Source organism: Chelonoidis abingdonii, chromosome 4 (assembly GCF_003597395.2).
Source record: "Chelonoidis abingdonii isolate Lonesome George chromosome 4, CheloAbing_2.0, whole genome shotgun sequence".
NCBI classification, from domain to species: Eukaryota; Metazoa; Chordata; order Testudines; family Testudinidae; genus Chelonoidis; species Chelonoidis abingdonii.
The window spans coordinates 141946801-141963336 of NC_133772.1; the positions used below are offsets into that span (position 1 = coordinate 141946801).

The 16536-nt window shown below is 47.2% G+C and overlaps 1 protein-coding gene across 1 annotated transcript in view; it reads left to right on the forward strand.

Moving 5' to 3' along the window:
* Positions 1-10417: 10417 nt before the first annotated feature.
* Positions 10418-16536, forward strand: part of DORIP1 (dopamine receptor interacting protein 1) — a 14002-nt gene continuing 7883 nt past the window's right edge. Inside the window, exons 1-2 of the mRNA XM_032796598.2 lie at positions 10418-11516; positions 14200-14289. Of these exons, the coding sequence (XP_032652489.2) occupies positions 10948-11516; positions 14200-14289 (659 nt within the window). The 5' untranslated portion in view covers positions 10418-10947. The remainder of the gene's footprint in view (positions 11517-14199; positions 14290-16536) is intronic.

Genomic DNA, 16536 nt, shown 5'->3' on the forward strand with positions numbered 1-16536 from the left:
CCTGATCTCCTTCTTGAAAGTGACAATTAACTCTAGACAAAGAAATGCGTAGATCTAATTTACCATCGATTTTCACCGTAATCCATTTACACGGTCCGCATGGGAACTGTTAGTTATTTGGTAGAAAAGATGGAGGAAATAAAAGTTTAAGGTGAAGGACGTTAAAGGATAAGACCCACGGTCTACTGAAGGGGAATGTCAGGCTTGAAGGTAGGTTACAGTGAGTCCTCTCGAGACATTCGGGACCAATCATTTAACCTTATTACTGACTTGCACAAAGAGCAGAATTCTAATAAAGTTGCGATGACACGAAGCGGGGGTATGCTAACACGGAAAGGACCGATACACAGAAGAATCTGGACCACCTGTCACACGAGTAAGTTTAATAATAGGATGAAAATTTAATAGTGAAAAGTGCAAGGTCATGCACTAGGGATTAATTAAAACAGAATTAGATATACTGGGGACGCACAGTGGAAGCAACAAGAAGGAGAAAGACCTTGAGTATGGTATAGCAGGTAATAGAGCGCCAATGCATATGGCCGTTAAAAAAGCAAATGCGTTTAGGCCTTCATCAGGCGAGTATGCCAGCAAGGATAAGGATTGTAGTACCAGTACAAAAGGCCTGGAGACCTCCACTGAATATTGTGGCACTTCTGGTGCCATTTAAGAAGGATAATCAAACGGAACAGGTCAAGACGGCTACTGGAATCCGAGGAATGAAAAACCTGCCTTAATTATGAAAGGAGGACCAAGAGCTTGCGCTTTAGCCTGCCCAAGAAGGCCCGGGAGGGATATCCTCTATATAAAGTATATCAGGGGAATAAGTTAGGAGGAGAGTAATTAATTTCAGCTAGTACTAATGGAGCACAAGGAACAAATGGACAAACTGGATATAGTAAGTTAGACTTGAAATAGACGATGCTTCTAACCAATGAGGGATGAAGTTTGGAACAGCCTCCAAGGAAGTAGGAAAAGACTTACTCTGGCTTAAGACTAGCTTGATAATTTGTAATATGTAGGGATATAATGGATGAATAGTTAATTGGCATTGATTCTTGGATACAGCAATAATCCCGAATGGCTGTGAGGGATTTGATGGATGATCTGAAGACTGCGCAAGAAGTTTCCTGGTTGGCTTGAGCGCCCCACATGCTCACTGTTAGGCTGATGCCATATTTCCTCCAGGCGATGGCCAGGGGCCCTGAGTTTTTCGCCGTCCCTCTGCAACGCGTGGGCATTGGTCATGCGGTGAATTCTCTCACTGAGGTCTTCCAAGGACTTCAATAACTCAGTCATGGGTTAGGGGTTGTTATAAAAGTGGATGGGTAGGGTTCTGTGGCCTGCTTTGTGCAGGAGGTCAGACTAGATGATCATATTGGTCCCTTCTGACCTACGAGTCTATGAGTCTATGAGTCTATAAAGGAGCTGAGGCAGGCATGCCATAAGGCGAGGGAGGCAAACTGTCACTCTGGTGCTGCACCTAAGACCTGTCGGTTCTATAAGAACCCGGACACTATCTTCAGTGGTGACCCCACCTCCACGGCCAAGAGCCCAGTGGATACTTCGGTGGGCATTTCAACATTCCCCACTGTAATCTTCTGGTCTGGAGAGAAAGTCCCTGTCTGTAGCTTTATATACAGGCTGGTGTTCCTGAAGATCGTGCATCATGCATCTTCCCAGACCACCCTGTGTTGATGTCAGTGAAACAACCACAGTGATCCACAAGTGCCTACAACACCATGGAGAAGTACCCCCTCCTATAGACGTACTCCGTCATGAGGTGGTTTAGTGCCAAAATGGGAATATGTGAGCCATCTATTCAGGAGCGGCGCCAGGGTTTCTGGTGCCCTAGGCAGAATTCAGGGAGCGGCATTTTGTGCACTCCCCACGGGGCGCGCGGGAGCTTCCAGTTCCACTCCCATCGCGCCGCCAAAGAAGGACCCTCCACCGAAATGCCGCAGGCGACAGCGGCAGTCATTGAGCTCCTCAATTGCCTGCCGCTGTTTTCTGCGGCACGTCGGCAGAAGGTCCTTCTTTGGCTGCGCGACAGGAGCAGAACTGGAAGCTCCCATGCGCCCCTTGGGGAGTGCGCAAAATGCTGCCCCCCAAATCCTGGCGCCCTAGGCAACCACCTAGGGTCGCCTAATGGAAGTGCCGGCCCTGCATCTATTGCCCTTCCACTTAGGGAAACCCATTTCTGCAAAGTTGGCCACTATTTCATGCACATTTCCCAGAATCAATGGTCCTTTGTAGCAGGATGCAATTAATTGCCCACCACACTTGCATTAACACAGCCCCAATGGTCGACTTCCCCACTCCAAATTGATTTGCAACTGACCAGAAGCAATCTGGAGTCGCCAGGTTCCACACAATGATTGCGACACACTTCCTAACCGATAGGGCAGCTCTCATTCTGGTGTCCTTGCGCCGCAGTGCTGGGGCTAGCTTCACACACAGTTCTAGGAAAGTGGCTTTTCACATCCAAAAGTTCTGTAGCCACTGCTCATCATCCCACACCTGCATGATGATACAATCCCACCACTCAGTGCTTGTTTCCCGAGCCCAAAAGTGATGGTCCACCCTCTGCAGCTGTTCTGTGAATTCAAAAAACAATCTAAAGTTGCTCCTATCCATATCACTCCGCATGTCAGGCAACTGGGAGTCTTCTTCAGTTAGGAACTTTGGATTAACAGCACTGCCATCCACGATGTCTTAATGACAGTTATCAGAGCACAGCAGAGTGGTTACAATTTTCTCAGCTTGCTGGTATAAATGCTGAACTGTGTTTTTTAAACAATATGGCTGGTGAAGTGGGGAGGTGGTAATTCCCCTAGCCGCTCTCCTCAGGCTGGGTCTGGCACTGCCTGGGATAGAGATGCAGCTAGGACTCGGGGCCTCATCTAGCTGGGCAATGGGAACTTTGATTTTCTGCCCATGGGGTGAGATTCTGGGTGCAGCACAGGAACTTGCAGTGCAAAGGGAGGGTGGGTAAAAGGATCCTTATGCTACCTTTGCACTCTCCCCACTCCAGGCCATTCCAGCCCCAGCATAATTCAGGCAGCTGAGTGCAGGGATTATGGCCGTCTCTCTCTCTGCTACTCCATGGCTGGTGCTGCCTCTGAGAATTCCCATAGTATCAAGGGCCCAGCTCTTTCCCTCTCCCTGAGGCTTGTAGCAGCCCATGTCTGCCCTATGAAATGCCTGGGGAATTCGCCCCTGCCAAACTCCAGGACATTTATGGCCCCCATAGTCTGCCACAAAAGCACATAAGGGTCATATAGCAGGGATTAAAATCCCATCCCATGGTCTTTGGGGAAATGTAGCTTTAGTAACTGGCTGGCTATTCTGATGCAGGGATTGCTATTTGTGAGGAGGTACATTAAAGGATGTGATTTATTATGGTAATTATTTTATTAAACAGTTTGCAGTACATAGGAGACTAATGGGGGGGTTGTACTTTTTTTTTTTTTTGGAGAGGAAGTTTTTGCTTTTACAATGCCTTTTTCTCACCAGAGTGAAGTGGTTTCATAAGATCTCAGTGAGTAAAAGCTAAGTTTGTATTTTCGGCTTTTCCTATGGCAGTGTGCTCATTATCAAGATCCACTTCAAGAGGAACTTGCATCTGACTGACAAGGTAAGCAAGCTTTCTGAGAGGTATCTGCTACAATCTATTTAACTCAATGAATGACTGGGCAACTGACTTGCAAGTTTCAGAGTTGCAGCCAGGTTAGTCTGTATCAGCAAAAACAACCAGGAGTACTTGTGGCACCTTAGAGACTAACAACTTTATTTGGGCATAAGCATAATGCCCAAATAAAGTTGTTAGTCTGAAGGTGACAAAAGTGCTCCTCGTTGTTTTTGCTGATACAGACTAACCTAGCAAGTGTTGTTTGAAAGATGCTTACAATAGCGCAACCTGGCCTTTGCTGTGAATAGCAGCCTCATCAATTGATTTCCCAGGCAGTTCCATTTCTAAGTGCTGACATGGTGCCAAATGTTCAAACAAACCACTCCCATGCCAAAGGTTTGTGTTTGTTTATCCACTCTGGCTTGTCCCATTAACCCATCTGACCCTCTGGGACTGGGGAGGAAGAGAGCATACACAGCAGCAGAAGTACTCACATTCCCCGTGCACATTCATGGTACTGTAAAAATACTAATAAATCCTCTGTGCAGAATGTCACATAGCATTTCAGACTGGCCCCCACAGCCCCTCCCTCACCGCAGGGGCAGCCATAGGACAAAGAGCGTGGGGTGAAGTCAGGATACAACAGCCCCACTCCTGACTGGACCAACTAAAAGTTGCCCAGGTGCAACAGGTCCCACCATTCTCCTCATCGCCTTAGCAGGAGGAGCTCCACCCCAACAGATGGGGGCAGCAGCACGAGGGGCAGATTTTTCTGTCCCAGTAGCTTTCCCTTATGACTAGACCCCACTCTGGACAGATGCCTGTTCATCACTGCTTGGTTATTCTAATATCCTCCCAGCCCTCTCTTATTTCCACACTACCCCATCGGCCAGCCTCACCCCTGCTGCCCATTATGTTCCTTTTCGCCCTTCAATCCCTCATTCCCTCCATCCTTCAACCCCCCCTTCTTTTCTATCCCCTTGTCTTCCATCTCTCCCTAGCTCCATCCTCAGGAGGCTGGGATGTCCCCATCTGACCTGCTAGGGAAAGGGGAAATGTCTCCACTCTGACTGGCTAGGGATGTGGGATGGACTCTTTCCTGGTTGGTGGCATAGGATAGGTCTCTCTCTTTTTGCTCAGATACAGTTGTGGATAGTTTCTCCTCTCAGCAAAATTGGGAGCATGAAATAATGCAGTCTCCTCTCCGCTGCTGTGGAGGATTTCTCAGAAGACCAGCACGTAATACCAAAGTCAAGGAGTGCAGAGCTGGACTAGGCAGCTGAACCATTGAGCCGAACAGGAACTGCAGGGGACAAACTGTGGAGGGAGAACATGGGTTTGTGGGACAGAACAGAAGGAATGATGTGGCAAGTGGGAGAGTGCTGAGACCATAAAGACAGGCACCCAATCCCTGTTTTTCCCCTCTCTCTTGGCAGAGAGAGAGTTTTGAATCTCTTTCCTTTTCTCATGTTTTGGGGAAGGGGATGAAATCTTAATTCTTCCATCTTTCAGAGCTGGGAGGCCGTGGGAACCTGATGGCTGATACCAGAGAGAGGAAGTGAGAAGGCGGCAGTGATGGAACTGAAAGTGGGAGTTTCGGCCACGTTTATTTCAGGGGTGTGTTGTTCCAGCCTGATGCCAGCAGTGAAATGGCTTTGTTTATTCTTACAGGAAAATGAATGGACACAACTTCTTCTCCTCAGGTTCTCTCTGTATAGGATTTTAGAGGAACTGTGCATGCTACAAGTGTAATGCCGACAGGTCTGTCGGTGGGCAGGATTGAACCGGTGACCTCTGGAGCTTAAGTACAGGATTGACCCTGGGACCTCTGGAACTTAGTGTATGAGCCTCTACCACATGACCATTAGCTCAGGCTGTAGAGCAGACTTATCATATCTCTCTAAGTGGTCTTGGTGCCACTAGATGGGACAGAGCACCACTCCCAGGAGGTGCATGGGTTACACAGATTCTAATTTTTGATCCCCACACTCAGCCCTTTCCTTGGATGTTCTTCTTACCACTCAGTTCGTTTAGCTAAGATCATTCCAAAATAAATAATCCAACCTTTCAAAAAAGTTTGGATTTTCTCTTGTTGCACAAGGTGAGATCAATTACATTGATGGGGGGATTCTTTAATAACCAGTCTGTGCATGTGTATGATGGATGGAAAATGTGCATGGAATCATCATAACTGAATTTTTGGCAATTGCTTTGGACACTACAAACCACTTGTTTCTTCTTCTTCTTGATCTTTAATTCCCATCCATCAGCTCAATAGCGATGATGGGGCCAAATGAAGTGTTTCCACCATTTTCTATCTTCTGCTAGCTTCAAGGCTTCATTCGTTTTTAAATCTCCTTGTTCTATATTATTCTTCACTGTGTGTATTCAACACATCCTCAGTCTTGCACTAACCGCTTGCATGATTGAAATTAAAGCTGCTGTGTATAATATATAGAACTTAATGCCAATCTATTTAATATGATACCTTAAGAAAGGAAGTGTGATTCTACTAAAAATGGCTCAGTTGAGAGGACAGTGTGTTAGAATGTTTACTATCTTTTAAAGATATCCAGACCATATTTACACAGTTCACAAACAAACAAACAAACAAAAAAGCTAAGCGCCAGCCATGCAAAGTTAACCTGGCATCTGAAAAATAAAATTGGTATCTGCTTTTGCATCTACATGCTAAGCCCAAACCCAAGTGAGGTGTGTTACATGCTAATAAGCTGTACACAGACTTATGAGACAATAAACATGAAAACTGAGTGTCATTTTACAGCCACTTTTAAAATTAGATAATGCAATAATTGTGCATTTCCTTATTTATTTAATTTTTTTGTCATTTAAAAAGATATCTTTTATATTTTTAGCTTGGGTGTTTTTTTAACATTTATTATACACTAACAGCCATGATCAGGGGCGACTTTAGAAATCTGGCCGCCCCAAGCAAGGCGTCATGCCGCAGGGGGCGCTCTGCTGCTCGCCGGTCCTGTGGCTCCAGTGGACCTCCTGCAGGCGTGCTTGCAAAGGGTCCGCTGGTCCCGCAGCTTCAGTGAAGCTGCGGGACCAGCGGACTCTCCGCAGGTATGCCGCCGAAGACACCCTGCCTGCCGCCCTCCCGGCAACCGGCAGAGTGCTCCCCGCGGCTTGCCGCCCCAAGCATGCACTTGGCGTGCTGGGGCCTGGAGCCGCCTCTGGCCATGATTATAAAAACAAGGGATAAAATTCTGTCCCTACCGAAATCAATGGGACTTTTGGCATGAACCTCAATAGGGCCAGGTTTTCACCAACGATTTTGAAAAAACAATATAGAAAACTACATTGAGGTCCTTTTCAGGCCACAAAGTTATACACACAGAGCGAGGACTAAGCTGACATGAATTATCCTGTAGCTGCCCAGTTAGGGAAAGCGTGTTCTCAAGAGAATTCCCCAACCTGCGCACAAAATCTTCTTGTCTGTCTGTAGCAAAGACATTGCCTGGTCCCAATCACCTGCCCTGCCTCAGGATTCTGCAGATGATTAGGCTTCTCACATGCAGGGTGTATTATTAGCAGGCTGCCACAGATTTATGGCTTGTCCTATGAGAGATGTGAGAATGAAGAAAATAAATGACAGGCTCTACAGTCCGGGAGTGCGAACAATGATAATAATAAACACCCTTCTGGGAAACAAGCATCCCTGCGATGCCCTGGCTCGTCAGCTCCTCCCATTCCGGCACACCACGCCCCTTCCTGTAGCCCCGCCCACGTCTCTCTATCCCCGAGCCCACAGCCACGCCCTCACCCATTAGCCCCGCCCACCTCTCTGTATCCCTCGTGACCGCAGCCCCGCCCTCACCCATTAGCCCCGCCCACCTCGCTGTATCCTTCGTGACCGCAGCCCCGCCCTCACCCATTAGCCCCGCCCACCTCTCTCTATCCCCCGAGCCCACAGCCCGCGTCCTGGCCCCTGCCCTCGATCGCCGCGTCGACCCCCGCAGCTTGTAGCCCCGCCTAGTCCTCTTTACCCCGCCCCCCCCTCTTCCGCTCAAGCCAACTTCCCGCGGGGGGGCTTGTGACGCGGCAGGCCGTGGGTCGCTCCGGAATACAGACAATGCCAGGCGGCGGCGGCGGGGGCCTGCCGGCCGAGCTCCGCGGCGTGGCGAGGTAGATGTGGCGGCCGTGGGGGCGCGCTCGGCGCCAGCCGGCACACTGTACAGGGGAGCGCCGGCCGACCGTCCCGTGCGGGTGGGACACCAGCTTCCCGGGAGCAGATGCCGGTGCGCGGGGGGGCCATGTGAGGCTGAGGAGAGGAGACCTGTTGGGCTGGTGGACCAACCTGGTGGGGTGCAGATAGTCTGGGGGGAACCCCTGGGGGCATAGGGGGGGTGTTTGGTGGCACCTGGATGGGGTGCGATAGTCTGGGGAGGGACCCCTGGGTGTGGGGGAACCCCTGGGCTGTGGGGGGTGTTGTGTGACCTGGTGGGTGCAGATAGTATGGGGGGAACCCCTGGGGTTGGGGGAGAAACCCCTGGGATAAGTGGGGGAACCCCTGGGGGCTGGGGGGGGTGTTGGGTGGCACCTGGGTCGGGCAGGATAGTCTGGGGGGGGAACCCTGGGTTTGTGGGGAGGACCCATGGGGGTTGTGGGGGGTTGGGGACACCTTTGGTTGGGGTGGCAGATAGTCTGGGGGGTGGACCCATGGGGCTGGGGGGGAGGAGGACCCCTGGGGGTTGTGGGGAGGCGGTGGGGTGCAGATAGCCTGTGAGGAGAACCCATGGGGACTGTGGGGGGACTGTTGGTGGTGGGTGGGGTTACTACAGGGCTTGTTGTGGGGAGAACCTTGTGATCCTTCGCCCTGCGCTGCCTCCACTGGCCAGGTGGCTGCTGCCCTGATGGCCCCTCCCCTGTGCCTAATCCTCTCTGCAGCTGAACTCTGCAAGAGGTGACCTTGCCCTGGCTCTGGGGCAGAGCCCAGGGCCATCCCATGGGTCTAGCTTTGCAGAGCTCCTCTCATTCGAGTCACAGCCTGGCCTGGCAGTGCCCCTGCGAATGGGAGAAGCGCACCTGTTGCCGATGGGCGCTGGTGGTGAGAGCTGGGAAAGGTGCAGGCAGGCAGGTTGTTTGCTCGCTCCTGGCATTGTGAGCAGCATGGTGCTTCGGCCCAAGTGAGGTGGGGGGCCCTGCGCAGAACCCCAGGGAGAGAGCAGCTTCCCCTGCCTGTTGGGACCCCAAGAGCTAATGCTGCAGATCAGCTTCTGGCAGAAACAAGCAATTGCCCCTGAGCAGTAGTGATAGGGGAGACGTTGTGACACTTAGGAGTGTTTCTGTCAATGTGTCTGAGCTTTTGAACTGTCTCAAGTCCCTGTGTTTTCTCTGTTTTCTATCCCCAACCCCCTGTTTCTCCTTCAAATCTTTTGCTTTGTCATCATTTGGCCTGTACTTTCTACCCTACTCAAGCTGTAATGGCAGAGAACATTGGGTCTAAATAACCAGGCAAAGTTCATGTCCTGAAGAGTAATGGGCTTGTGCTGAGTTTCTTGGTTATAATTAACTGATGCCTTACTGTTTAAATAGTCTGTAGCTTTAGTCTACATTATCTTCTTACCCTGAAGCCAGAAATGATGATCTACATTTCTCTTGTCTTTATAGGGACATAACTTGAAATAAAAGCCTAAAGAAAATGACTTTGCTGGAAACTGTGTATGGTGGCATAGGGGCTCAACTCTCTTCCCATATGAAAAATGGATGTCTTTAGTCTAGAAGACTAAAATGCTTTTGAGTTTGGAAGTCTTAAGTTTCAACTTGCAAGGAGTCACAAAAAGCCTTAGGTTTTACAGTAGTTATTGCCTAAATATTAAACATAACACTTTTCTTCCCTGGAGAAAAATCTTTTTATCTGTAGCCTGATGTAGGTGTTCTTATTAAATACAGTAGAACCTCAGTGTTACGAACTGACCAGTCAACCGCACACCTCATTTGGAAATTGCTGCTGTCAGGTTGTGCACTTCCGAGACCAAAAAAGCAAGTACAGTACAGTACTGTGTTAAACATAAACTAAAAAAATTAAGGGAAATCAGCTTTTTTCTTCTGCATAGTAAAGTTTCAAAGCTGCACTAAGTCAATGTTCAATTGTAAACTTTTGAGGAAACAACAACGTTTTGTTCAGAGTTATGAACAACCTCCGTTCCCAAAGTGTTTATTACACAGGTTCTACTGCAAATGCTAGTGATTCCTAAAGGGTTACAAAACTCTAAACACTGGACTAATACTTTATCAATAATGTATTATCATTTCACTGTCTAAAACACTGAATGGTTCAGAATTCAAATGCAGCATTACCTAGCACAGGGGTTCTCAAACTGGGGGGTCAGGACCCCTCAGGGGGTTGTGAGGTTATTACCGGGGGGGGGGGAGGTGCGAGCCTGTCAGCCTCCACCCCAAACCCTGCTTTGTCGCCGCATTCTATAATGGTGGTTAAAATGATGTTTAAAAAGTATTGTTTAATTTGAGGGGGGCTGGCACTCAGAGGCTTGCGTTGTGAAAGGGCTTCACCATACAAAAGTTTGAGAACCACTACGCCTAGCATGTGGTGAAGAATCAGATCGTTGGGCCCAAAAAACCCTGCATGAGCTTTCGTGGGTGAATACCCACTTCGTCAGATGAATGTCATATTCACCCACGAAAGCTCATGATCCAAAACATCTGTTAGTCTATAAGGTGCCACAGGACTCTCTGCTGCTTTTACAGATTCAGACTAACACGGCTACCCCTCTGATTCCTTTATGTAGTGTTTAAGACGGATATGCCCTAGTCACGTATTCAGAGATTCCTTGTAAATTGATTTCAAGTTATTTTCAGCTTAACTAAGCTAAACTGAGTGTAACTGCCTCACATTTCTCTGAGGTAACTGTCCTCTAAAGTAACCTATATAGTTTGGTGACACAGTGGGCAGCAACTAACCACAGATTGTATTCAGCAAGAAAACACTTCTTGTGCCAGCCAGTCAGCCTGCCAGGACTCTAGGGGAGATAACAGCATCCCTTTATATGTGAGTGACTCATCCCTTCTTGCAGACTGACTCTCTTAAGGTACAGCTTAATGCCTCCAGTGCCCACTCATGTTTTAAAATTAATCACCAAGACTTTTTTTTAGTAAAGACCCGTAATTGGCTGGGTCAGATGGAAAGAAACCTATGTCTAAACTAGGGAAATCTCAAAGCCGTTTGATTCTTAGCAGGGGCTGCTCCTGACTGTTAGCACTTAAATTGTTGATATTAAGTTCTGGTCCACTCACTGTGTATTCTAAGTGTGTGCCTGTTCAAAAATGGAATGCTCTTGGTACAATATATTAATACTTTTTCTCTTAATTGCAGGATGAAGACACTGTTTGAGGAGATCAAAGCATCAATTAAAAATAATTATGATCCAGATCGCTCATTTTGGAGGCCTGTGCTCCCTTGGGGAGGGGTTTTTACTATCAAAGCTGGCCGGAAAGCTGTATCTTGCACACCACTTTATGTTGAAATAAATCTGAAAAATACTTGCACTATAGATGGATTCTTGATGTTGTTGTATGTCATTCTGCATGAAAATGAACACTTCCCCAAGGAGCTCTCCCTTCATTTAGGTAGAGAGTTTGTCAACTACTTTCTTTACTTAATGGACTCCTATAATTTTACAACAGTGAAGCTGCTTTGGATTTGGGACAAGATGGAGAAGCGACAGTATAAATCTGAAGTTCACAAAGCTTCACTGGAAATAGATTTATTTGGAAATGAGCATGATAACTTTACAAAGAATCTAGAAAGTCTCATGTCTACCATTCAAGAGAGCTACTGTTCAAATTCAAGTTGTCCAACTCGTATGCAGGAAGATCTGCAGAGAACAGTTATCATAAAGTAAGTTGCTGCACATGCTGGCATGCAACTGTGATAAAACAAACTTCTTCAAAGGGGGCTGCAACTCTGGTTTTTAAGAGATCAGTATTACCTGTCCAAGTGCCTTTATCTGCTGGAATACATCTATGGGTGTATGTATCTGTAGCAAATATATACACCCTGTGTTCTCAAATCATTCCTCTTAAGATCTTGCTGTAGAAGACTTAGAAACGAGCCCTTCTGGCCTAGGGTTGGCTGACAGTGATTAAAAAGAATATTGCATTAATTGCAGCAGAGCATGTCTCTGATATTCTATGCTGCGGTGCTAAAGTGTAATTGCTTTTGATGCTCACTGATTCAGTGGGAGTGTTGGCTTGGAGAGCTGTTTAACAAATACTTCTGGGTTGGGCTTTCTTCCCTCTCTGCTTGGAGCATGTGATAACGAAAATTGCTCTCTTGCATTTGTAGCTGTTGACTTATTGTGACTAAGAACTCTCCAGAGGTGCCTGTCATTCATGCTGGTCCTCATACTACAGATTAACACTTGCAAAGTAAATTACCTGCCTAAAATGGATTTTCACAGTAAAGAATAAATGTAGAACAGCATCAGTACTGTTGGTTTGTCCTGTCCCAATACTAAAACTAGTAAATGTGTCCCCAGTAGCTAGATGGAGTTGACCTTTGCAGTTATACCTAGAAATTAACAGAAGGAGGTTCAAATGGACAAAAGCAGCAGGGAGAGTGAGTCTCAAAGTTGAGCATCCTTCACAGAAAAATTGCTATTGGCAGCTCCATGCCTCAAATGGAGGGACTCTAGCACCTCTGATTGGAACTGGGGCAGTAGGTTGCTGGGAGAGAGGTACTTTTTCAGGCAATAAGTTCCTACACCACTGAGGATACCCTCAGATGCTGGAGTAATGTGCTTCTATCTTGAAACTCTAATTTACATTATTAAGCAAGTTGTTGCATTCTCTATTCCAGTTTTAGTAGTCTCAACTTGCACCCAAGTCCAGAATATATTACACTAAAACATACCAAGTCTGAGGAGGGGGGCTAAGAATTGAGTCTTGGAGAAGATGCAGGAAGGCCTTCATTTCTTAATGAAGTACATCAGGCCAAAACACATCTCGGGGGTTATGAATTCTGTTGACCTGCTCAGAATGATCACTGAAAGAGCTAGAAATGTAGTTTTACTACCTGACTCTCAAATCTGTCTAGCAGAAACTTTGAGAGCTCTTGCTGCATCAGTGGTACCAGTATGAATCATGATCAGTGATTCTTCACCCTCCTCTACTGGAATCCTGTCTACTTCTGCCATGAGGTTTTTATACTAGCAGCTGATGCAGATGAGTTAAAGCTACAACTGCAGCATATTGACCACATGGTAAGGCACAGGGCTCTCTGCTACAACTTCATAACCTCTCTCTTGCAGATTGTGGTGTTTGCTTTCATGGGCTTGAAAGTCTGTGGGACTTGGATACTTCTGGTTTTGAATTTTTACCCTTTCACTGCAGGCATTGTGCATCAATGAAAGCATTTTTCCAACTTGTAGTGTTTGATTTCTTAGCTGGTCAGGTCATGTTGCACCCCCTTACTCTGCTTAATGGTGACCCAACTGCTTTGTAACTGTCCTGTCCTTGAATTGCAGCACTGTACCCGCAAGATGTTAATTTCATACAGCAATAAGTGTAGCAATTAAGGCTTTGTTTCCATCATTTTTTGACTTAATAGTTGGGTGAAAAATCACATGCAAATAACAGGTGCTGTAAACTTTTTTTGAGAGGTAGAAGACAAATTTGTCTAATCCCCTCATGCCAAGGATGAGCTTTCAAAGACTGGGTCTATGCTCTGAGGCAACAGTAGTTTAGGTTTAATACCTTCCATACAAGAGACTCAGCTGCTTGCTGTTTTAAAGTTGACTCTTTAACAGTGGACTCTTACAACATCAGTGCTGCAACCTAGGAGACCACTACCTTCTAAATATACACTGCTTCTGCAGTGAGGCATGCCAGCTAATCAATGAAGCCTTTTTGGCTGGGTTTAAGGTAGTTCTCTCATGCTGTTTTTAAAACAAAAAAATCCTGTGCCCAATTATTGTACTGTGAAAATGAACATGGTGGTGAATAGTGCGTAAAGATACCTTTTAGGTCTATATTGGAAATATGTGATACGTCAACCAAGCATCAGCCCTCCTGTCTATACTCTGTTCTATATTTCATACGTTTTGTCTGAGTAAGATATTTGGACTACCTGACTCTACACAAACACCAGGAAGGAAGGGAAAGGAAGGTCTGATGGACACTCGTGGGTGATCCTAGAGTACAGAATAGAACAGAGCCTTTTGGCTTCATTGTGCAGTACCTGTCACTGTTGTGATACGTTCGTTCATGGCAAGATGAGATCTGGTTTAGCTGACTGCATAGCTGAAAGACTTGAATCTCAACAGCAGAGTTCTCAATGTGGCAGTCCTGTTCAAGAGAAGTTGGTTTGGCATTTAAGTTAAACATTGAAAAAATTTATTTCCTCTGAAGTAGCTAGGTTCTTGGACAAAAACAGCATTGTAGAGACTTTTTTTTTCATGGGCTGATCGATTTTTGTTTGCATTGAGTTTAGGGATTACTCTTTTTATATATTGTTGTGGTTAAATGATTTTATACTGTGCAAGTACAGAATAAATCTGATCAAATGTCCCTAACTATTTCAGTCCTCCCCAAGAAATTCCTCATGGAGACTTGATTCAGCGGGCAGTAGATGAATTATTCTGTTCCAAGATAGAGCTGTGTGAACAGTATGGGTAAGTGCATAATAGATCTGAAAGTGTGTGTTTGCTGTCACAGAGGGTACATGGTCTGTTAGCCTGTTTGCACTTGCTCACTGCCAAACAAAACTTTCTCCTAGGATTGAAATGTTCTGTGCTTGGTCTCAGCCCAAAGATGACATTGGACGCCTCAAACTGCACACACTTTTTCCATGTTTTCCTGCAGGGGAGCTGCCTTTCATACACTCAAAACCAGCAGCTATATTCACACTTGCTGCTCCTGCCTGCCTGTCAACATGCTGACCTGTGTGGCTTCCCCTCCATATCTCCCTGCACAACATTGTGGGCAGAACAGTCTGGAGAGGGGGTGAGGAGAAACAAGGGTGCTGTAAGGATTAGTTGGCCAAGGAGAATCTGAGGTTCTGGATCCAAGAGGCTTGTGTGGGAGGGGAAAATCCGGGGGAAATTTTTGGACTAAGTGGGGGGAGGGAAGAGGCCAGTAAGAGGGATGAGATTGCAGAATGGGAAAAGCAAAACGGACAGTGGGGGATTGAGTCAGCAGAATGCTAGAGGCATTGTCATATCCTTACAACTGGGTTCAACTAAGTGGATCCAAGAGCCCAGGATGAGGTGCGATGTGGGCTAGGAGGACATGTGCCAAACCAGCTTCAGAACGGCATTCTCGGAGTTGGTGTTATAGTGTGTACTCTGCACCAGAGCACCTCCTTGTGGCAGAACCAGACATCGCAGGCCAGGTACTCAATCATTATATCCCAATCATTTCCCTGTCAGCGGGGAGGCCCCAAGCACTGGTGTCCCTTGGTTCCTCCTGTTTTCTGCCTGCAGCATGTAGTAGGCTAGTGTTCTGTGGCCTGTAAGACTTGAGTCTAATTTCAGTTGTTAGGTTTAGTGTACAGGTGCTGGTACAGAGATCAGACTAGATGAGCTGGTGATTCCTTCTGGCCTTAAAGTCTATAATTATGCCTCACTTTCCCTCGTCTGCTAGACCAATCACCATCTAGCCACTTGCTGATTCTTTTTTATGACCTCAGTGCTCTGGCCAGGTTAGTAGTAGTCCTTTCCCCTCTGAGTGTTAGTCCTATACCTCAGGTGGCCCTTTGCCCTAGGTGAGGGGAGCACAGTCCCTGGCCTCTCTGAGCATGGCCCACGTATTGAAGGCCTGACGAAGTCATCTCGCTGGGTTTGGCAGGGGAAGTGAGGCCTGCACAGTCCTTGGGGTTCCAGGCCAGGGACACAGCATGAAGTGGTTGGCACTACTCTCGCCCCATCTCTGACCTGTTTGCTACTGGGCCTCTGAGTCAGAGCCAGGGGTCTTCTCTTCTAGAGCAGTGGTCCCCAACCTTCTTGTGGCCAATAGCACATTCATATTTTCAGAAGTGTGTGGCGAGCGCCAACAATTTTTCAAGGCTTATTTTGTATTTGTACATTAAATAATATGAAAAACATCATATTTAATATCTTATGGATTCATATATTATGTATAAAAAGGGTAACTTTACGTGTAAAAGGTATTAAATTATTCGGCAATTACTCTTTCACCTTCCCATGTGAATTTGCTGCTCATTTATCTACCTGTAAGAAAAATTAAGGAGTTAAAGTAAGAATAATAAATATATTTGGACCAGTAGTTTTCATCTTATTTATTTTTAAAAAGTTAAACACTGTTGAACTGCTGGTCCAAATATATTTATTATTCTTCCTTTAACATAGAATGAAGCCTGCAGCCCCAGAGTTCTCTGTCCCCGGCAGGTGCAGGGCCATGGTTTCTCTCCAGCTTAAGCTGGGGCCCCGTGCCTGCCAGGGACCGAGAACACTGGCACCCGCAGCCTGCAGCCCCAGAGTTCTCTGTCCCTGGCAAGGGCAGGGCCGTGGCTTCTCTCCAGCTTCAAAGCCAGAGAGAAGCCACAGCCCCGTGCCTGCCAGGGACAGAGAACGCTGGCACCCGCAGTCTGCAGCCCCGGAGTTCTGTCCCTGGCAGGCATGGGGGCCGCGGTTTCTCTCCAGCTTAAGCTGCGGCCCCATGCCTGCCAGGGACCAAGGACACTGGTGCCCGCAGCCCCAGAGTTCTCTGTCCTCAGCAGAGGCCGGGCCACAGCTTCGAAGCCGGAGAGAAGCCGTGGCCCAGTGTCTGCTGGGGACAGACAACACTGGTGCCCGCAACCTGCAGCTCCAGAGAAGCCGGAGAGAAGCCACAGCCCTGCATCCGCCAGGGAGAGAAAACACCAGCGCCTGCAGCTCTGGAGTTCTCTGTCCCTGGCAGGC